General features: G+C 37.0%; 1 protein-coding gene across 1 annotated transcript; it reads right to left on the bottom strand.

The window, feature by feature from the left end:
- Positions 1-302: 302 nt before the first annotated feature.
- LOC753247 (protein enhancer of sevenless 2B) lies at positions 303-20,457 on the bottom strand. Its single transcript, XM_030984130.1, has 7 exons — positions 19,887-20,457; positions 17,338-17,432; positions 9,650-9,772; positions 6,507-6,642; positions 4,645-4,932; positions 3,597-3,653; positions 303-2,581 (listed from the first exon to the last, which is right to left on the bottom strand). The coding sequence occupies exons 1-7, from the start codon at positions 19,971-19,973 to the stop codon at positions 2,402-2,404; spliced, it is 966 nt and encodes a 321-aa protein (XP_030839990.1). The 5' UTR covers positions 19,974-20,457; the 3' UTR covers positions 303-2,401.
- Positions 20,458-24,131: the final 3,674 nt, after the last annotated feature.

A 24,131-nucleotide genomic window follows, 5' to 3' on the forward strand; every position in this document is an offset into this window, starting at 1 on the left:
AAGTAGTGCAGTGGGGCTTTAAAACCTCTGAAAGAAATTTTGATGCTTATTTTCCCTTGCTACCAGCAGAGCTCAATCTCATCTTTAAGAGTAAATCAAGGGTCTTTACACATCCCTTCCGGCTCCTCCTCCTCCTGTTAAACGTAAAGACAACATTCACTTGGCTACTCTCCAATAGTCAGCTAGTCAGCACTTCCTAGACTCTTCGCTACCTTAAACTGATGTCAGCATATATCATGAGGGGAGAATATTCTTGTTGTAATGAAGCCGATATCAACTTTGTGACTGTCCAATAATACAAATGGTGTTGACAAGGATATTATATGTGGTCTTACAAAATATCTCCATAAATTCAGTGTTTTTTATATTTACATAATCCAATAGAATATCTCTATTCTTATAGTATGTCTAGGAAAATATTGCCTTCTACTCGCTATCTCAGTTTCAGAAAGTAATTAGATCTAACTTTATTTTGTAATGCGTTGGGTTTAGCAATACTCCCCTCCCAAATAAAATAAATAATAATATTAATAATTTGATTTTTTTTACCTTTCTACTTTCTTTTTTAAGTCTACAGTACTCAATTCTCGTATGTGTTATAATTTCTAATAATGGATCAGAAGTGAGGGTTTTTTTTATAGTGAAAAAGGGTTGTTTCTAGGAGTTGCTATTAAAGTAGTCATGAAAGTTTGGCTAGATGTATCCAACCATGAATGTTATAATAATAATACAAAAAAGGCAGCAAGGATGTCTAAAAAGCAGACTAGCTACCCCTCCCTAGTGCCTCTCTGCTTAAAGAATCGGCCAACCTTCAAACTTCCTTTCACTAAATCAGGTTTTGGCAGAGAGCCCACAACATACAGCCTTCCTGTTCAACAAGCAAGGCAGAAGAAATATCATTCTCCCTTGAATCCGCTGCCTGAAACAGATGCATCAGATAACGATTGTATACAAGAGATGAAATATCAACAAGTGTGAAATACATAAACATTTTCTAAGCCAAATCAACTGTATTACACAAACGGACATGTATGCCAAGCATAAAATGGTAAAAAAACCTCACAAAGCTATCAATAAATGGGGAACTAACTTATCTCCTTGAAAACTGTTTTTGGCTCGGCCAATTTCCCTGTTTGGATATTGGACCCCTAATTTCTGCTCAAACTTGTCTTCAAATGTAATTGGCACGAATCGTACTCCCGTCCCCTCCCCCTAATTTCCTGTTATTAAGGTTGTATCCTTTCGTTTTTGACATCAAACCATGATTCTTCTTCCTAAAAAAAGAGAGACAAACAACTAAATTCTTCTTCCCTACCACCTGGAAATCGGTAATCTACATGTAGTTGTTGTTTTCAAACTCATATCTTCCGAGGTGATATTCAAGAGGTCACTTTTAATACACTTGGAAGAAAGTTTATTTAATTTTCATTGACTTTTTGCTGAAGGTTTTTGTTTTAATTTGTTTTTGGAAGAAAGGACGTGTTTTGTATGTAGATTTGTGGTTTTCATTGGGAATTTGCAATGAATAGATATCGATTGTATTTTGAAATGCTCTATTAATCATCAAAGGCATGTACATGTATTTGGCTTTTGAGCTGCGATGTATTTTTCATTAAATACCTTTTTAATTAATAACTCTTTAATGCGAGGTTTATATATGCACAACATTATTTTGAAAAATATACCAATGGGGCTTCGTTTGACACTTTTTTCTTCAGTATTGATATTCTTTCAATAGAATCATCTGTCTATACCAATCAGAATAAAAAACTGTGATAAAATAACCGTGGTACTTCACTTAACTGTGCGACTCAGACAAAAACAGGAATATGTATACAGTATACAAAACCAGGATACCAGCAATAAACTGCCATTTTTACTACCTATTTGTAAAACATTGAGTCACGCCTACGTGATTCTTTATTTTAACGTTCTTCAAATCACTGGATGGAAACAAAAAAGGCATTATTGTTTATACTTCAACTATGCATGATTGATAATACATGTAAAAAGTGAACACATTAAAATACATGTAGCATTTCTGAACAGTCCATATCGGCATATCAAACATAGTTAAAGGGCATGATCATCGACACCATTGCAATTCAACACAATATGGAAACACAACTTATCAAACCCTCTCGTTGTAAAACCGCAAGCCAAAAGTTTCAATGAATTCATTCACGGCATGGTGGCCATAGGGTTAAAACGATCCGCAGCCAGATCGATCCACTGTTCTCTCATATGGGCGTGTTCAAACAAACCGATTCCATGTTCACCGCGCCGCAAAGATAACGTCATCTATCGACAACAATCATCACAGTCATATTAGTCTCTTTCTTCCCAAATTCAATCATCCAAGAATTGATGATCGAGGAGCAGGAAAAGATGGCATTTATTATTATAAGACCTTGACATACGGAGCTGGGAGCATGCCTGTGCGTCCGTCCACCGTGCCGCGCCACCAGTCTTTGGTCGGCTTGTCGATGAGGGTGATGATGTCCCCTTTGCGAAAACAGAGTTCGCCTTCCTCTTCTGGGTCGAAGTCGTAAAGAGCTTGTAGTCTCTGCTGCCTATGATCCTATCAACATGAATAAGAAGAGAAAAACTTTGAGTTTGCGGTAGAATTTACAGAGGATTGATAGTAGAACAAAATGAAAAGAAATCTCTCGGGTGGTTGTATTTGTATATACAGTCAAACCTGTCTATAGTGACCACCAAAGGGAAACACAAAAAGTGGTCTTTATAGACAGGTGGTCTTTGTAGACAAATTCCTTTTTATAATAGTACATGTTTCAATGAGAACCATTTTCAAGAGGAAACAAAAATGTGGTATTTGTAGACAGGTGGTCTTCGTAGACAGGTGGTCACTAAAGCAGGTTTGACTGTAGTTCAATCACTCTTGCATGCCATATACATCTACCGGGGGGGGGGGGGGAGGGGGTGCAAATAATTGGTGAGGAACAGTCACATATCCTTACAGATCTATTCAACATTAAAACAAAAACCACTTTCTTTGGTATCAACATTCATAATGCCACAAAGAAAGTAGAAAAAGGAAGTAACTATTGAAATAAGGGAGTATGAGAAAAGATTGAATATAGAGAGAAAGATATAACAAAGGGCAGCAGGGGAAATGAAGATTATAGAATGAATAACAAAAAATAGAAAGATACAGTGTATGAAAATAATTACATGTTAAGATGACAAAAAGGAAAGAGAAAGGGAGGTATGAAAGTGAGAGGAGTGTGAGAAAGAGAAAAGACATGAAAGAGAAAGAGATAGAAATAGAGATAAGATGAAAGAGACGGATAAAAAGAGGGGGAACAAGTGAGAAAGTAATAGAACCAGAAAAGACATGAAAGAGAAAGAGATAGAAATAGCGAAAAGATGAAAGAGACGGATAAATAAAGGGGGAACAAGTGATAAAGTATAAATAGAAAGAGAAAAGACATGAAAGAGAAAGAGATAGAAATAGAGAAAAGAGGAAAGAGACGGATAAATATAGGGGGAACAAGAGTACGTGAGAACGTAATAGAGCAAGAGAGAGACAGGAAGGGGACAAAGTGAGAGGGAGGGGGAGATGATTTTCTCACCGTTCCACATCCTGCAGGTTGTTTTCTTCTGGAATCCCAACCATTCGGTGAAGATTGCTGAGGAGACGAGACAAGAAATAACAGTCACAACATTATTCAACTGCTTTTATCATCTGGTCATCGACACATTGCTTTATACTACCCTGAACAAATTTGGCTGGAAATGCTCTGACATTTACAGGAATTCCTAATAAAAAGAATCCTATGTTACATGTACATGTATGTCATGACATGGTGATAATGATTTCTTGACAGTGTCTGAGTCAGTATTTGATTTGACATGTAGTACTAGAATTTCAGTTTTAAGCTAGAACTGATTGCCAAGTCTGGACTACCTCTGGACTAAGTACGAACCTAGATGTACATGTATATAGCTCATTACTAGACCAGGCCTTTGCCTGAAACATCTGTTAAATATTTTCCATGGCTTGAAAGTGGAGCTAGATGAAATATGTGGCATGGTTAGACAATTTTCTACGTATGCTACAATGCTACATCCAGGCGTTACAAACTAGTTACGTCTGTACACTTTTTTTCTATCTTGGGTAACAGAGTCTATGGCACATTACATTTGCTAACACACTAATACACTTGTCTAACCTTTGAAAAAACAATGTATGCACAGAGAATACTATGCATCATCACCTGAGGAAATTCCATTTTTATAAGCATGTCCAAAAGAATATTTGGTTGCCTCAATGTGTCTTAAAGGCATCATTTAACAATGTTAAATCTGAGAGACCAGTTTTACCATATCATTTTCCCTGATAGACTGTAGTATTATGAAAACCATTCAGAAAATGCAAAATTTGATTTTGATATCCACTCGTAAATATATTAAAATCAGACAGGCGATCAGCTTGTAAATGTCATCGGATTCATGTATGCCCTAAAGGTTTATAATTATGATTGCAGCATGAGCTAAATCAAGAATTTTTAAAGGATCTGAGACAAAGTTACCGGATTCCTTTAATAGCAAACAGGCTACTGGACACTTTATGGTGTCACATACATGTATACACAGGTTTGCATTCATCTCCATTCTTACCATCATGTTGTTTTGGGAATGCCTCGAGTTGACATCCCAGCTGTTGCTGTGTACAGGCTGCGGCGGAGGGTTCATGCCTCCGTTGTTGAAGTGCCTCCCGCTCTGTCCGTTGCTGCTACCATTGCTACCGATGTAGCTGGGAACTTTCTGGGCATAGCCATTGTCCATGGGTAATTCTCCACCTGCGTCTGATTTGAGCATCTTAAGGTGGGGGAACGTCTGCATGGTCTGTTCCATACGCTGCATGTCTACCAGGGTGATCACGTTCCCAGCCTTCACCCCAGGGGTCTAAGAGGAATAATAATAATAATAATAATAGGCATTTCTATAGCGCCGTCTATCTAGAAATTCTATTCCGAGGCGCATTTATTATTACCCCGGCTTTAGCTAAGCTGCCATTACAGCGCTCCAGCATTTCAAGGAATTCATTCCTGCCAGGTACCCATTTACCTCACCTGGGCCGATGGTGGCAAATAAAGATTAATGCCTTGCCAAAGGACATTAGTGCTGTATCGGGATCGAGCCACGACCTTTGAATTCAAGTCAAGTGCTTAAACCACTCGCCTAAAGTCTGTATGAAAGGAAGCATTTGAAGGCCCACCCACTGACTTTGTTAGAGAGTAAGTTTTTAATCAATGGGATTCGTTGCGAGGAGAATATACTCTCAACCAAGAATAATGACAAAATTAAAAAAGCATCAATGTCGACATTGCAGGAGAAAACTTCAAAATCTTACTTTTTAAAGATTTTATCAATATCCATGTTGTCTTTATGCAAAATACAGGGTTCAGCTCTACAAAGAAAGAATTCCTCCGAAGCAAAGAGGGTTAAGCTGAGTCATAAAGAAAGTAACACAGCTGCATGGCAAAGAGTCGTTGATCTGGATTTGAACTGAACATGCATGTAAGAGCTTCCTCGTTGATTCCAGGAAACGATACAATCAAATAACTTAAATTGTCTTCCGTATCAAAACAAGAACCTACATGTAGCTGACATAACGAAAAATGCGTGAACAATGACCTTTGAATCATACGTCAACTCTTGATAAATCTTTGTTTAATAGCACTTGGCACAAACCGGGGCTGTACACATCTTGTGTTATAAAAGTCTCACATGACAAAGAGAACAATATTGTAAGATTGGCAGAATTTCAAAATTCACAGATTTTCATAAAACTTTCATAGACCTGTATATAATTGCAGATTGTTCTTTTCTTTGTTGTTTGACAAGTATATGTACATTAGATCTCTAAAATTTAGTTCTGTACTGCACACTGCCAATTTGTACAACCATCTAAAACAATGGGATGAAAAAAGTTCCAAAAGCTCTGTTTTAAAATTTGATTTATGATTTTGCTATAAAAGTCTTGGAAAGAATCTTCGGAGTCTCAAAATTATGCACAAAAGTGGGGGTTATGTGGTACAATGTGCATTAATTGGTGTAGGTGCTTGATTTTCATGCAATACCCTGTAGGTCCTGCGTTTGATCCTTGCATGGCGCTTACAACTGTAGATGATGTGTTTTACCAACATGAGTTGCTGACCAGAGATGTATCGAATGAGTATCTTGCATCGCTAGTGTTACGACAATGACAGGGCCCTTGGGAAAAGCAGTATTAAAGCCCCACTGCACTACTTACAGCTACTTGCGCCCTCTATATAGCAAACAATGCCTAATCGGTGACCATTGGTCCCCCATGATCCCCTTTTCCTGATGTTAATTGAGGGCTGATTTGACGAGATAAGCACCTGTCAGTGACCTTGCAGGGACGCCTAATCCCCCTTGGCCAAACTAGTGCAGATGGGCTTTAATATACATGGCTATACCTTGAGTTATAAGACTACAGTATTCCAACTACTTACCTGGTTTTCTCTTGTGACGGACGTTGTTCTGTAGTAATCTACTAAGGCATCGAGAGAAGGGAACTTGACTATCCATAGATGGAATTTACCGGCCGTGTCCTGCAGGATTCTGAAGTGCTGCACACTTTCATTGTACCTGCCAAGTAGTTGAAAAACACATCACAATCAATCAAAGTACAGTGAAACCTTTCTATAAAGACCACCCAAGGGAGGCAAGAACAGTGGTCTTTATAGGCAGGTGGTCTTTATGTAAAGGTTCCTTTAGTACGTGTTTCAATGAGAAACCATTTTCAAGGGAAACAAAAAATGTGGTCTTGCTAAACAGGTGGTCTTTGTAGACAGGGGGTCTTGCTATACAGGTGGTCACTAAAGCAGGTTTGACTGTATCTAGAGGACATCCCAGCTGATGGACGGCCCACAAGACTGACAGGCTACTAGACTGGCAGTCCGTCGGTCTCATGGATCTATCAGTCATTTCTCCCAAGTTTCTGTTGGACTGCAAAATTGATCTGCCTGAACATTTATTTTATTTTTATTTGATTTAAACAAAAGGTAATTTAATTTGTAATTTCTTGTATATAATGCCAAGTATGGGGAGAACAACAAAATAGACATGGATATATAAACAAGGCATTGTGTTACTGTTTCCATACTTTATAAACAAATTCGATTTTACTATAAAAGAATAAAAAGTCGTTGAATTTTGAATCATTATTTCTTACAGTACAAATTCATCCATTACTTTACCTCTCAAACTTCCAACAAACCCCCAAAAATGTTTTTCTTTTTAAATTAAAGATTATAAGGAAAATACAAGAAATACCAGTAAGCAAAGAGAGAAACAAGAAAGAGAGAGACAAAGACAGAGGAGAGAAAGAAAAAAAGGAGAAAAGAGAGAAAGGTCAACAACTTTCACTTTAGACAACCAGTAATAATACAAAGTTCTGTATGCCATCTGCAAATCAAATTGTGATAATATATGCAGGGTAATGGATGGTCTACACTCTCAGCTCAATGATACAAATTGAACATTTTGCTCTCAAAGAATAATCGTGAATTTCAATGGCCATAAGAGAATATCACAACGATTGTTGACATTTCAATTAATTTATAAGTACTGTACTAGTAGATGAAATATTAAAAACAAAATATCTCCTTGTTTTTATTCCTATTTGTATACTACATTAGTAGGAACAAATTACAAAGACTTAATAGATTTCTACTTTTTAATCTAATTACCCTGCATAAAGACTTTTCAGGATTCATCACAGAGCTCTACGATAAGTACTGGTAATCAATTATTCCCTAGTCTGAGTGTCATAAAGAAACGTATAGCGAAAACGCCTGTTTGAGCATCCTTTTTAACTCAATGAAGAATCAGGGTCGCTCTAGTACATCACATCATACAAATTTTATAACAGGGAGGGGGGGGGGGGTGGGGGCTTATCCTGATTGAGCACTTATGATTGGCCAGCTGTCTGTCAACTGACCTCCTCAAATTTTGTTTTCTTTTTACCGTGTTGCTTTCTAGTCTGTACGCTCCTTATGAGGATTCTTTAGACAACGCTTTTACGAGTTTTGTATCAGTTTCCTATGATCTCAACAGATCATTAGCCAATCGAAAGATAAGATAATGCCCCTTGTATGCATTTGAAAGCAGAGAGAAGGAAGACTCACTTGGGCTATTTTCATCAGCTCAAGATTGCCAAACAGCTCGCTACCGTATTTCTGATTTGGGAAATAATCCCGAAGTTACAAATCGCGTCTCCATCAGCTCGAGACTCGACCTCAAAACTCGAAACTTGAGCTCAAGAAATGAACTCAAGATATTTTACTTAGCGTTCACTCATAGTGCGAGTCTTCGGGCTGGTGAAAACGCATAGGGATATTTTGCCAAATAGCGGGATATTTTGCAAACTAGCCCAATATATCTTGGGATGATTATCTCGGCCAAATATCCCGCTAATTGCAACTTAGGGCTGATGAAGACGCAAATTAACTGGATAATTGGCGATTGGAATAGTTAAAATAGCCTGATATTTGGCAATCTCGAGCTGATGAGGACAGGCCTAATCATTTCTGTAATAAATATCATCAGGGACCAGAAACAACAGGCTGTAATCATTGAGGCTATCATCATAACATTTGTGGGGGTAGCAGCATCCATAAATCAGGCACTCAAGGACTAGAGAAGAGTTGGATTTAATTTCGATGTCAGAACAGATTTATGATATCAAACTCTAGATTTGAAATAAACATATTTTGTTGTTGAAAGAAAATTAATACTGTACATGATCATAGAGTAGAAGCATTATTTCAAGCATTTCTCAGATGAGGAAACATATACCAGGAGTATTTTTCTATTTCCCTGTTGACAGAATGCAGAGTATTTTTTTAAGTTTCTGTTTTTAGAACTGGCTATCGATAGATTTATTAAGAAGATCTTCATATGAATAGAAAGAAAACAAGGAAATATTTACACCAAAAAAATTATACGATTGGTTTCTTGCAAGTATCCTGCAATGAAAATTTATCTCTTCTTGTAAGTTGTGGGAATCCAAATTTCAAGGTATAAATCAAACTTACATGTACATGTACTGGTATGCTATGATTTGAAGGAAAGTATGTCTCATAACATTCAGTATTAAAAACTTATTTGTTTAACTGAGAGATCTTATTTTGTAGAATTTAGTAAAAAGGAGCTCTTAACCAGCGTAGCTGAATATATTTTGTATAAAAGCTGTGCTATATAAATTTATTATTATTATTATTACTATTAAAGGGTTTATTCTATTTACATGTAGTGGATCGTCACACTCACACATACAAGATTGATTTTTAAAACTCATGATAGGGAGAAAAATATTTGTGTGACTTACAATCATGTACGTTGTTGTTGCCGTTTAAAGAAATGAGCAGTTTCAAACACCTTTGACCTCTTGCTTAAAAAAGTTGTATTTAAACGCAACTAAAAAACTTAAAACGCAAATTGATTTCAACCAATCAGGATCATGTACTAGGAAGATGAGTTTAACTTATTCAAGTAACTCTCTATGCAAGAGGGCACTTACATGTATATATTTATCTTTCAACTTTTCAACCATTCCCACCATTTAGAATTTAGAACTGAAATGGGTACTTACTTAACTGATAATGAATAGAGGCCTTCTGAAGATTCACTTCTTCGTACAAGGAATGCCCCGTTCCTTTCCTGCATCAGGAGCAGTTCTGCATTTTTTCTTGTGATCGTTGGAAAGAACCATGCCCTGTGTAAGAGAGAGAGAGAGAGAGAGAGAGAGATGGAGGTGAGAGAGGGAAACAGAAAGAAAATAAATGAGTAACATTTAAATGTGTTGAACAATAAGCAAGGCTATTAACTGAACTTCTTTTTGGTAAAGATGTTCACATTGCAATTTCAGGGTATGTATGCTTGGGGCCCATTTAAATAATATTTCTTGAGGTCCAGATTCAAAATTAATGTTAATTTAAAAAGTTAACTTTGTATATGTAAGTCAAATATGTCAGCTACATAATTATAGTACTATAGAAAATGTGTCATTGCCATTTGCTACAATTTCAAATGATTGATATACCTGGTAATTTGAAATTGGGGGTTAATGTGACCCTAAATTATCAACAACCAACAAGGGTAGTGGTACAGAGTTCATGAAAATTGGAAGAAAAAGAAAATCCTGAAAATTTGGACAAAAATTCCCAAGGTTTTATCATCATTTTGGCCCAAATTAAAAATTATTAAAAAACAAAAAAATTTGGACAAAAAAGTCGAGCGGGTTGGTTCATCCATTAGGACCCAATTTTTTTGGTTGTCAGTGGATCTGGCCTATTTGAATGTTTTTTGGGTTTCTTTTCATCCATCCAGAAGTTCAAGGAAGGAGCAGGTAGCCTGCAGGGCCTATACGACACCCCCCCCCCCCTCCATTCCATTCCATCATGCATGAAGCATACATCATTGCACGTACTACATCACGGAATGTACATGTGTATGTATGTACTCTCACTTTGGCATCATAAGGATGTAAGTGATAAATTGCAAGAAGTTTATAATCTTTAACAAAAGTCACAAAATTAATCCAAGATAAACTGCACATCCTCCTCCCCTCTCTCTCTCTCTCTATCAATCTCTCTCTCTCTCTCTCTCTCTCTCTCTCTCTATCAATCTCTCTCTCTCTCTCTCTCTCTCTGTCATGTCCATAAACTTTGGTGATCATATTGTTCCACAAGTCTCTTTTCTTTTTAGCTTTCCTGATTGGCATCTCTCCCTGGTCTCACCGGTATATCACTCCTCTAGACTCCTCTAAACTTAATTTCATCTGCAGACTATATAGAGCAAGAGTATATTTCCCTTCCTCTACTCAGTAAAATATGAACTGGAGTTTCATCATTAGCTCTTCTTTAATTCATTACATAGTTGTTTTTTTACAAGCATTTTTCACACCTTTTCTAGTTTCTATGAAATTCATGACGTCACTTGCTTCCTTTTGCCTCTGCATAATGACATTACACAGTGTACCTCAGTTGCTTTCAAATCGATAAAGGCCGCATTCAATCACTCAATGAGATAATCAAATTGTAATGAAGATGTGGGGGCCCTTCTTAAGGACTTTCAACGAAAGGAGTTTAATTACTGACTACATGTAGCTTAGAGTTATATGGAAGGGGCGTCTGAAGGTAAATTATTCATTCCCAAATTGCTCGTGACCTTCCCCAATGTGCTTGTACAGTCCTACACTGTAATGTGTATGTGTACATTTGGCGGGCCAGGCAGGTCAGCATACATATACACCAGCACAAGCTCTTTTTAAGTAGCTACTTGCGCCCTCTCTATATTAAACAATGCCTAATCGGTGACCATTGGTCCCCCATGATCCTCTTTTTCTTATATGAACTGAGAGCTGAGTTGATGAGATAACCACCTGTCCAGTGACCTTGCAGGATGGTCTAATCCCTCCTGTAAACTAGTACTGATATGCTTTAAAAATCTTCTTACATGTATTTCAGTAACATGCTTTTAAATTGTTAATGATTTTTGTATACTCTTTTCTTGGTTACATTACCACTTATAGATTTGTGAAAGTTTCATATCACAAAATGTATAATTCATTAGTGACATTTTGCAATTGGCCATTTTCCTCGATATGAATTATTTCATTCACCTGATACAAATAATCGTATTTCAATTGTCAGAATGCGAATTGCATACACTACAACGTGTTGCTGAGTAGGGCAAGCAATTGAAATAATGAAATAATTCAAATTTAGATGCTTCACAAAGGCTATACAAAATTTGGTTACATTAAGAAAACAGCCAATTCAAATACTGCAAAATGTATCTGTTTTAGCAGTCTTCAGAACACCATTTAGCTCTCCATAATTATGAACGTTTTGCTTTATATTTGAATAAAATTGCCTATTTCTTTTGTCCTGAAATGTTTAATAACAGGCAGTCAGGTACACATTATATTAACACAATGAAGGTTGCTCGCAAAGGATATTAAAAAAAGAATCAAACAAAAATTTAAGGCCCCTATTTTTACTCTTGAAAGTTTGTTTAGAATAATTGTTCAAATCACAGAGGCACGAAGGGGTTAATATCACGTCTGACGCTTGAAAGGTTAAACATATTCATTATGGAATTAAAGATTAAAGATGGTTTCCCGAAAGCTTCTGTTTAGTCGCACAGCCTCAGACACCATCTTCAAGCGGGTCACGATGGATCAGAGAGCTATCGACAAACCCCTTCGGGTCTATAACGATGACATTTAAAGTGCAGCGATGATCGAATCACACAAGTGAGAGGATTCCAGACTTGACTGGGGAGATCGAGGTAAAGCATCGAGGTAAAGCATCGAGGTATACATGTAGCATGGAGGCAGCTAGCACACCATCAAGATGATGGGAAGTATTGACTAATCTGGCCATGCTACAAGATGGATTGTTTTCAAAGCTGATTATTGCATAAATGTGATTGTGAACTTGATTATGAAAAGGGTTGAATATGAATTCACTATTTAATGAATACAGAGAGTGTTTACTTTCTTTTACCAACAAAAAGGAATATTATTACCGGTATCATCATTATTATCAAATGAACAATGTTCTTATAATGATGGTATTGTTGTTGTTGTTGATGTTGTTATCATTATCATCATCATTGTTGATATCACTAATATCATTATTCATCATGGTAATCATCACCATTATTACTATCATTACAGGCATTACAATGTACACTGTATATCACAATGTAACATGCACTACACAAATATTGAATACTACGGGGGTATATGCTTTCACCTTTATCATTATTAATTGAGCACCTGTTTTTGAAAGACCACCATCAATAGAGACTACTAAATAAATACATTAGACCATATCTAGGGCTATTAGTTTATTACATGTTTGTATTTCAATTGAAACCTGTAATACATGTAAGCCAACACCTAAATCACTTTTCCAGCTTGCCTCAGACATGTTATGTATGAAATGTATGTTACATGTCCATGTTGCAATCTAGATCAAAAACAATGTGGGATTTGAATTTTCTTGAAGCTCATTACATATGTACCCCTCATGTACATGTAGATGTGAATGATGCTGTGTGATGAGCTTGTAAGACCAGTACTACACAGGTTGTAAATAATGAGTCATTGGTAGTGATGGCTATCCTCCTGTCACTTCCTTCATACAACCTCAGTAGGAAGTACATTAAGCCCTGATACCTTAGTCTTCATGCTCAGAACCTTTGCTAATATTTTCCTACTCTTTAAAGGTACTATGTCCCATTTGCAGGCCAAAAAAATGAAAAAGTTAAATTCCAACTGCATTTGAAAGATAATACTAATTTAGAACTTCCCTAAAAAAGTTGGGGCTTGAAAATGTCTTCAAGTGGGAAAATAACGACTATTAGTTGTCAAATCGACTTTAGGGCTATAGAGCCCAAAAGTAATAGTCTTGATTTTCAGACAATTGTACCGAATGGTCATACGTTTTATGCTGCGCAAAGATTCAATCAGTTTAATCTTGGCCATCACAAGAAGTGGGTTATTGATGTAGACAAGTGCTCATGTACCCTTAAAATTCTTTTCATGTACATGTATGTTATTACCAAAGAAGAAAAAAAAGCCAGTCAGTCACTCAATAGTGTCTGACAGTTAAGTCTAGCAAGTAAACGGGTTTCCTTGCATAATTTGAATATGAGGACACTGCTAACATTTAAACTTCACAGATAGGACATACATGACATATTCATAATTCCTGCAAAGTTCTACAGCATTTGAGGTTGGCTGCAAAAGGGACATAGTACCTTTAAAGCCCCACTGCACATAGCTACTTGCGCCCTCTATATAGCAAAAAATGCCTCAGCGGTGCCCGTTGGTCCCCATGATCCTCTTTTTCTGATGTTAATTGAGAGATGAGTTGATGGGATAGCCACCTGTCAGTGACCTTGCAGGGAGGTCTCATCCCCCATGCCAAATTAGTGCAGACAGTCTTTAAAGGAAAACTCTACGGGTCACCTTGACATACATGTATGTAAACTTGAACACAGACAAGTGACAGAAACTGATGAATAATGATTTGAAGAAAAAGAAAGATCTTATCCTCAAACTACTTATACATGTACTACTACTACTGCTGTACTGGCCATATAACTATATTGTATAGTACATACATACATGTACACATGTACAGTTTGTCCATCTTTAAGAAAGTTTGCCATATGAAAATTAACCACATATTTTAGATTTTTCCTGTGATTTTTTAGTGCGGTATTACTATTAGTAGATACAATGTACTGTACATATGAGAAAAGACCCCTAAAAGAAACCCTCCCCCATCTGATTGTACTACTCCTACTACAATTGCTCTGCTTCAATGCTCAATTTTCTACACTCTCCGAATTCATAACTTCAATCCTGGATCCACAACTAAGCATAACCCTTACCCTAATATTTACCAATACGGTATACCGGGTACCTATAATCCAAATGCAACCCTATTGATAATACCCTAACCCGTATCTTTGACAAAATAAAGCTGAAAGAGAACTCCCACCCCCCCCCCCCTCCATCCTCTCCCAACAAAATAGATTACCACATACAGATAAGAGGAGCGAACACCATCTTTTCTTGTGAAGATGCAATAAATACGCAAATGGGTCTGTTCCAACCTCCACACAGACTACACCAATCTACATTATGTGACAGACAGGCGGACAGCATCGCACATGTACACATGCAATGCTGCACAAACACAGCTGCCACTGGCAAATGTCATGGCACAGTGGCGCTCAACACAACGTAATGTACATGTAGGACCTAAATGAGCTATCATGATTGCATTCGGTGTCTTCTAATACGAGATCAAGACCGAAAGGGCATGGGGGTCGGGATCCATCTCGGGGATGAATAATTTGCTTGATCACAAGGGAGCTTTCAGATCTATTCAAATTACGCAGAAGCTTTCTAATAATGATGTAGCCTATACAACTAATGGGTCTCTAGTTCTCGGAATTAAATGCAATATACATGTACATACATTGTATGTGTATCAAATAAATGTTTTCAGTTTTTTCGTTTCGTCTCTTACTGATTCATAAAGCAAATGATTGGAGACAGCGTTTTGTCTTTGTAATTGTGAATGATCTCGGACTATTTTAGCTTAGCATTTGAAGGGTTTACACTATGCATCTTGTTTCTCTGTAAAAGTATACATGTACTGTACTGTACATGTACTTTCTTAGAATAGTTATTACTACCTACATGTATGCAGGCCTGAAAGAAATATACATTTACAGTAGGTTATACACTTAACGTAACAGTTTCAATTCATATTATCATTTCTTATATTCAAGTGTATTTTACTGCATCTCTGTCCAAATTCCAAATGTTGCATTTTACAGTTGCTATAAATTTATTTGTACATAATGTAGTTCAGGAACCCAAGGGCTTAGGATGGGTTCAGACAGGCCTCATCGATCCCCAGACAAAAATATCAAGATTCTACATAAATCAACCAAGGCCTCTTGCCTATGGAAGTAACATCCCAGTATTAAAAATAGTTGGTCTAGAGCTTTGGGGCTCTACGGTAAGCATATAACTTGAGTGATTAACTGAAAATGATCTCTAATTTCTTCATCTACATTGTAGGCCTATACTGTACATGTTTAAAGGTAAAGACCAGTTATGGTCATGCGATTGCATTGTGAAAGAAACGTTGTGGAATCGATCAGAAAAGGTTGATCATCTAGCATCTAGCATCTGCAAGGTTCTGGAATCATCAAAATGATGAGAAATTTGGCCCATTCTTCGTTAAGTTACAAGCACTATACACAGAAAGATGTATATGGGACTACCCTATATATCTCTCACAGACCATGAGAGAAACAAATTTACCAAATATATGAATTAGTAGGCGGTTTCCCGGCAAATTTTTTATCATCATGTATTAGTCAAAACATATTCTTTCACATGATTGGTAATGAGAGCTTCCATTTTTAATTTTTTGAAATTGGGGCGTTTCCAATACTGGTCTTTACCTTTAATAATACACTGTACATGTAAGTATAGAGTGAAATTGGCTAAACAAATTACAGTGAAACCTGTATACACTGTACAGACTGCTCAAGGGAGACAAGAAAAGTAGACTCTCTCTCTATAGGCAGACACTATTCATGTACAGGTCCCTTTAGTACTGTACATGTTTCAATGAAAACTATATTTAATGGAAATTAAAAAAGCGTTAATGCAGATTTGACTTTATATATTATGTAATGTGTTATTGGTCCTTGCTGATTTAAAAGTGTGATTGCATTTCAAAGATCAGAAATCTAGTACAATGAAGGCTAAAAATAGGACAATTGAAAATAAATACAGGTACATATTGCTGCACACTGCTGCTTTTGTATTGTAATATATGTACCCTCAAATATGAGTTAAGTGCTTCATATCCAGGTGTCTTTTGCCCACTCGCCAGCCACACAATAAACAGAATCACAGACAGAAGATGATGTTAGAATTCAAAATTGTAAATTGATATTCAAAGAACTAATTATGGCCAGGCTTTATCTACAAGGAAAATGCATCTGTCTTCGCTTCAATTGACTGAAAAATTGAAGAATAAATCCATGATATTGGATCTGGGCCTACTGTGCAAAGTACATCCAATAAAATATTCTATACACACTACAGGATAAAGACTGTACTGCAGTCTGTACTGAGTACTGACCAATCTCCTTCCCTAATGTAAGGAGTATGTACAGTTGGTGTAGAACTGTAGAATGCATTCAGTATTTGAGGATTGGCACAAACACTCAATAAAAAGTCAATATACCAGCACATAAATAAAACATAAAACACATGTGTGTACAAGTAGTTGTGGAGAGATTTGCCTGTTTAGCAGTCCTCTTTCTACTCCAAAATAGCATGAAAGTGCCCAACCCCATCACACCCCCCCCCCCCCCCCAAAAAAAGGGGGGGGGGGGGGCGGAAATGAATGTTAAAAATTGTCTGATATTTGTTTGGATCCAGAGGGGCTATGGGGGCACTAAACACAGAGTTATCGTCCTTCCGGCTCTAAGCTACATTTATGGGGCAAAATGTAAATCTAATACTGAAATAAAAACATTTTTCCAGGAATAGTAATACTGTGGAAAAAACGATGCAGAGTTTTAGGCCACTATGAAAATCCAAACACATAGATGAAGAAGACTTAGATTGTACTGTAGGATAGTATTTATATAGGAAAAAAAACAACTTATCATGTAAATGTAGTAGGTCAATCTGTACCCAAGCTGTCAATAAGATGGACTTACGGTAGCTGTGTAAGATAATTTGCAGGCACAAGCCCCTCTCTACCATGAAGCTTTGCTCTCAGCCATCCTGTACCAGCGGCATCTTGCTCTGGACCCTGTGTTCAAGAACAGAAAGAAATACAGTTACTGTAAGGCTCAAGTTTGATTTCTTATGCGATGCGCTTGGAGAGCAAAATAATTATTCTATTCTATTTAGAAATGTAAAGCGATTTGAGCATGTTTATGGAACGTGCTATATAAACAATATGTATGCATGTACATGTACATACATGTATATGCATGCACAGGTGCATGTTCAGACCCGTTTCCTTAGATTTCTGCAAGTAAACATGTACTGTACACTGTACAGCATATACATGTACAAGCATAATTCACCAGTTTATGGTTGCAACAGTGCGCATGCGAAGACATGGGCATTTTGTGGCTTACGCGTAAATTAAGACGGCGTCCATGCAAATATGATGTGAGCGCACAGCGCAGGCAGTGACGCAACTATACATGCGCATTTGAAAACATTGATGACATCACTGCCTGCGCTGTGCGCTCACATCATATTTGCATGGGCGCTATCTTAAATACGGTGTAAACCACTGACCTCTAGAGGTCAATGGTTTGTTTACTCATAAATTAAAATGGGGCCCATAACCGTAAACTGGTGTATTGTATTTTAATAGTTTTGATGGATTTTTCAAGGTGAAGCAATTATCAAGCAACACATGTACCGGTAGGCCTACAGTTTGTACCAGCATAGTGATACTAAATCATGGACTGCATACAGACCCACAAATACATTTTATTACATCTACTGTACCTGTACATGTACTGTATGTACATGTATGCAATAAACGTGTTTGGTAATGTTATTCAATTCATGCATGTTTCTCTAAACTACATGTACTATTAAGAACCTGATTCAACTATTTAATTCGACTCCTACATGTATGCATAATTGATGGTTTCTCTATAGATGAAATCCACTTTGCAAACATCTTCATTAGTTGATATGTCTCAAAAGCCTCTGGCAAGCTTTAAATTCAGAAAACTTTCATCAAGAATAATATACGTACATTAGTACACAAGGGTGGTATTCTGACAATCATGATCTTTTATGTTTAATAGAAAAACAATGTTTATTGCTTATTATTATCTGCACAAAGCTGTGCATCAAATTATTGGTCTCTAGGATAAAAATGTAGTATACAATCCTATTCCTCAACTGCAATCAACCCTGGACCAAAATTTGATGGATACTTTTAGAACTTAATTTTCTTTTGACAACTGAAAAGCTTGCCAGAGGCTTCATAGCAACAACTAATGTGTGGAAAGTGAAGAGTGAACAGGTCCATTGAGACACCTCACAAAGGTATATCTGACTACATTAGGAAAATAGTCTATTGACTATTCATGCATGTTTATCTCCCTTGGCCATTTCATTGGGTATGAATAACAGGTATTAACAGCATCTCTTTATGGAAGGAACCCACTTTGCTAATAAGTTACATTATCTGTTGCTATGTCTGGCAAACTTCTAGCAAGCTTTTGCTTTGCCAAAGAAAACCCTTCTTCAAGAAAGAGGTCTATTGTTGGCTTTGTTGCTATGTTAGGCAATCATTAGTAGATCTACTTTGAAACTTATCAAGAACATGTAATATATAAGAAAGGTGCATAACCACCAACGTTTAATACCAAGTGGGAAGTAGACGACCGACTGTTTATATTTGCTCAAGATAGTGTTATTTACTCAGTTGTCAGTTCAATAGCTATATAGCAAAGCTGATTGACAGCTGGGACGATATTCAAATAACAAGGCAAAGAAACTAGATGTATACGATGCCTGTAATCATTAATTGCTAATGCTAATAATTTTCATATTCAGATCATTATCGTTTATTGGCATTGGCATTAACCAAGTGCAATGTACAATGTACATGTAGATGTAAAGCATTTATAAGTAGGATACAAGTCTACGTTTCATCTGTTCAGTCAGAGCCAGACGGGGGCTAGCCTATCATGGATCATGTTACAATACCGTTATGGATATGGTATGGCGTACATGTACGAGTAACACCCATCTGACTCCAAACAAGAGATTTATTTCCATTCAGTGGCTTTTACTACAAATTATTTATTAACATCTAGATTACAAGAACACAGGGATTGCTCCTCTTCCTCCCACCACACCACACCCCCCCCCCCCCCCAATCCACCAGCAAAACCCAATTTAGCACAGAATATCATGCTTGATTGATGACATTTGAATGAATTACTTGTCTTGAAATCAAAAGGATCTAGTAGTGTACTATGAAAGATTTCCTTTTGAGTTTAGGGAGAGCCACCTACAATTTACAGTATCCCGCTAGGGTTAGTGATACTGATAGGGTTATAATAAATAATAATGAACAAAGCTTCAGTATTATTCATTATAACCCTATCACTAACCATAACATTTACATAAATGATGTTACATTCTCAATTCTCCTAACATCTTTCATTCTTTTGATACACAATAGTCAATACAATGAAAGAACTGTTGCAGGTGCAAAATCTACCTTCACAAACAATGTGTCTCCTTGATTAAATTCCAATTCATCTGGCTCTTTTGGTTTGAAAGCATAAACTGCTTTGCATTCCACCATTATTAGGTCCTAAACTACAGTAGTCTTCACTGAAATAGATGAATTACTAAGCAGAACTTCTGCCTTTTTCTCCGTCAGTTTGGTCGAACAAAATGATTCGCCTCTCTCACAACAGTGAGCATTCGCCCTAGGCACACAAAATTACACGCAACTTCCAATGCAGTTTGCAGGGGATCAATGGGATCCTGCCCCCAATTCAAAGACGTAGACCGCAGCTCGGCGGTGACTGTTGACACGTTTTCATGTAATAATCACAACCAGCATAAATCTTCTGCTTGTAAATCACTTTCTGAGCAGAAAAGTACACTACAGAACAGTATTGTGAGAAACCCAGATTTCGAAGGTTTATATCCACGGATATTCCACATATGAGTCCTTTTCCTGAGGCAACCCTGAAGGCAAATGCAAAGGCTGTTTGTGGTGGTCGTAAAACATCAACATCTATAATGGATGCAGATTCGGGCAGATTCGGGTTCATTATAGTCTTTCATCAATACGTTCTACGTTTCTTCATTTTCCCCCTATTCTCTTTCCCCCATTTTCTCTGATCTATCATTTGTTTGTGGAATATCTAACTTTCGATTTCATAGTTTGATTCATCCATCATTATTCAGAGAATTTTTTTTTAATTCAATGAATGATCACCTTTTAACACTATTTCATGTTGTGAATTGGTGTGGAGTCTAGGCTAATTTTCTTCTCATTTGAGTCATTACCATGAAACACAGTCATTCACATTTATAATGAGTCTTTGCTTAATTTTTTATTTTCTTTTTTTGCTCACTTTTTGTTTTCTTTTTTTATTTGTTAAAGCTTTTTTTTTTCTTGTTATGGCGAAGTGGAAAAAGCAGAGTAAAAGAGAGCACGAGCCAAACGTTAGATGTAGGCTAAACGAAACACCAGGAAAAAAGGAGAGAGAGAGAGAGAGAGAGAGAGAGAGAGAGAGAGAGAGAGAGAGAGAGAGAGAGACTCGCATCAGGAAAGCTAAATGTTAAATCAACGGAAAATACGCGATTGATTACAACTAATAAAAACAGATCTAATGCCTTGATCACATATTTTCTGCACATCACCGTGACAAATCAAAACAAAAACAAAGTCAAACAAAAACAAAAATGTTCTCACAACTAAACTTTCAAGTCGATGTATTCAATTCATACTCATATTCAATTTGCAGACTCTTTGCCTATTTCAAAATATATCAGACAAGAGAAATAAAAGGGGTATACCATTTTCAAGGGGCACGAAGCTCCTTGTTATGCTGAGGTTTCATGGGTTAAACAGATTCGAACGAGGGAACCCGACGGAACCCGACTTCAACAAATGTTAGTTTGCCTATAGCTGGCGCTATACCAGAGCTAGTATAAATTGCTGGTTGAGAGAGTACCTTTGCACGTGTAAAGTGAAATTTGTATTCATAAATTCCATCCGTATATTATAGTAGGTACATAATTATATAAATATATTGATATATATATATATATATATAAATATATGCTTCATCACGAACACGATTCTTTTATTAATAATAACGTATAATCTTTCATTGAAGATTTTTCAAATTGACAGAGTTGAGAAACATTTTTTTTGAAAGAAAAAACAGCATTTAACAAGTAAAAACCTATGATTGTAGATAAGACCTGTGATTTTATTTAATAAAGATTTGTAGTTTTGTTTTGAACTCGGGACCTAAACAAAATATTATTGCTCTTTGATTTGGTTTCCAACTTTTCATAGTTTACACAATCACAGTGTTGACGGCACACGTCTGTCTACTCCATCATTCCCATATAGGCGTATAGCGTGATCGTTCAACTATTGAGGGGGGGGGGGGGGGCACTGGTGTGTTTCATGGGGGAGGGGTACCGCTAACTTAGTTGATCATACGCCATAGAATAATGAGGCGATCAAGACAGTGAGGGGGACGTAGTGGAAGGGGGGGGGGGGGGGGTAGTATGACTTTCTTTTTACGTTTTCTACCCTCTCCTCTTCTAAAGTAGGCTTACACTCTTCCAGCCCTATACAGTATCCCTTCCAACCTCCCAACCCCCATCTCTCTCTCTCTCTCTCTCTCTCTCTCTCTATCACTCTCTTTCTCCCCTCTCTCTCTCTCTCTCTCTCTCTCTCTCTCTTTATCTCTCCCTCTCGGCTCTCTCCCTCTTTCTTTCGCTCTCTTTCTCCCCCTCTTTCTCCGTTCTCTCCCTTCTTCTTTTTCTTCTTTTTCTTTTCTTCTTCTTCTTCTTTCTTCTTCTTCTTCTTCTTCTTCTTCTTCTTCTTCTTCTTCTTCTTCTTCTTCTTCTTCTTCTTCTTCTTCTTCTCTTCTTCTTCTTCTTCTTCTTCTTCTTCATCTTCTTCTTCTTCTACTCCATTTATTTCCAGATTCGATTAAACGAGGGACAGGAACCCCCCCCCCCCCCCCACCTAGATTCCCGTCTTTGAACACCTTCAGCTTTCGGCACAATGATGATTACAAATCAATTTTATAAGCGCATACTATATAAATCGTTTAATAAAAGAGTACAATTTACCTATCAATAACACAATACATAATATCAGGGCGGATCCACGTAGTGATTTTTCCGGCCCGCCCCCCCTTTTATAAAACAAAAAACAAAAGCTTGTATTAAGATTTGGGTACCCCCCCCCCTTAACGCCGGCTGGATCCTCTGCAGGCGTGGATCCACGGGGGGGGGGGGGGGCTGACGGGTCAACAAAACAAAACAAAAAATAAAAAAATAGTGGTCTCCCCCCCCCCCTCCCTGCTTATTCACCGGCTGACTGAGTCGGCGCAAAATATTTCCTGAAAAATTGGACCAAAAAAGTGCCTCCTACCCCCCCCCCCCCCCCCCCGCTTATTCACCGACGGCTGAGTCGCAACTATTATTTTCTCACAGATTGGGCCCCCACTCTTCCCGCCGGCTGGATCCTCCACTGCATAATATAACATGATTAGAACAACACCGTATAGTATGACCATACATTTAATTTTATCATTTTCATGGTAATGTAATAGAGTTAGTTAGAAACCATCGCAAAACATTGAAAACGTATGCAACCAGACTTGACCTAGTACTTAACCAATATTTCCCAAGTTCTTCAACATTGTCTTATCCACATCGTCTTCGTGAATTTATCCTATCGTATTGGTGACAAACAACAGACTGATTAAAAATGCAGAAGCCGCTTTCATTTATAAAGAAGAATAACGTTCAGATACTGCTGATACGAATGTTTTGTTTTCTTCTTGCTATCGTGATCGGAGGAATGATGTCGCAGTAATTCGCGCTATTTTGGTAACAGGCAAACAAATCATATCAGGATGTTATTAATAGCAAAGACATACTTGTATTCATTGCATGACTTTGAAAGCAAACAAGTTAGATATCAAATCAAATGAACATTTAATTGATTTTATTTTTGTTTCGACCTACTTTCCTTGATAAAATATTCAGCGTTTGTTCGTTGCCACGACGACTGCAATTGAATTAATCATCACCATCGACTTCCATATTGATAATTGACTTGTGATGACGATGGCCATGACGTCTTTTTCTCCCTGTCTTTATTCAATATTCTTTAGCAGTTCAAATGCTTCCCCGCCTCCTTTCGGTAATAAAATAGAAATAAATAAATACATATTATATAAGGGCCTTTTGTTCTCCCTTTCACATCTGTGTTAGCTCAGACAAGACAGATTGGACAAAATCAAATTGATTTCTGGTCTTTTTGTTGGCTGTTGAATTGTTAATAAGATCGTAATTGAATTGTTTGCCGAATTAATACAGACAAATATTCATACCGTTATTGATTTACTTTTCGCGCGCTTTTCCCGAAGCTGTCATCACAAAAAGCTAACTTCAGTAGTCGCTTTTCTAAAAAGACTTCGTGATAGCTGCAGTGGATTCATGTTTCGAAAACGGTGTATTTCGGATGCTTAGAGTCTACTGTCTACATTGTGAGTATCATCCTATAACGTCTTGTTTCTTATATATATATATATATATATATATATATATATATTATATATATTATATATATATATATAATATATATATATATATATATATATATATATCCTAGAACTTTCATCATCATTATTGACAACTTTTTTTTTTTCGCAAGGGAGACGGTGCAAGCATTGTCCAACTAGCTATTGAG

The sequence above is a fragment of the Strongylocentrotus purpuratus genome, unplaced genomic scaffold (genome assembly GCF_000002235.5).
Source record: "Strongylocentrotus purpuratus isolate Spur 01 unplaced genomic scaffold, Spur_5.0 spur5_scaffold_14, whole genome shotgun sequence".
Taxonomy (NCBI): Eukaryota; Metazoa; Echinodermata; class Echinoidea; order Camarodonta; family Strongylocentrotidae; genus Strongylocentrotus; species Strongylocentrotus purpuratus.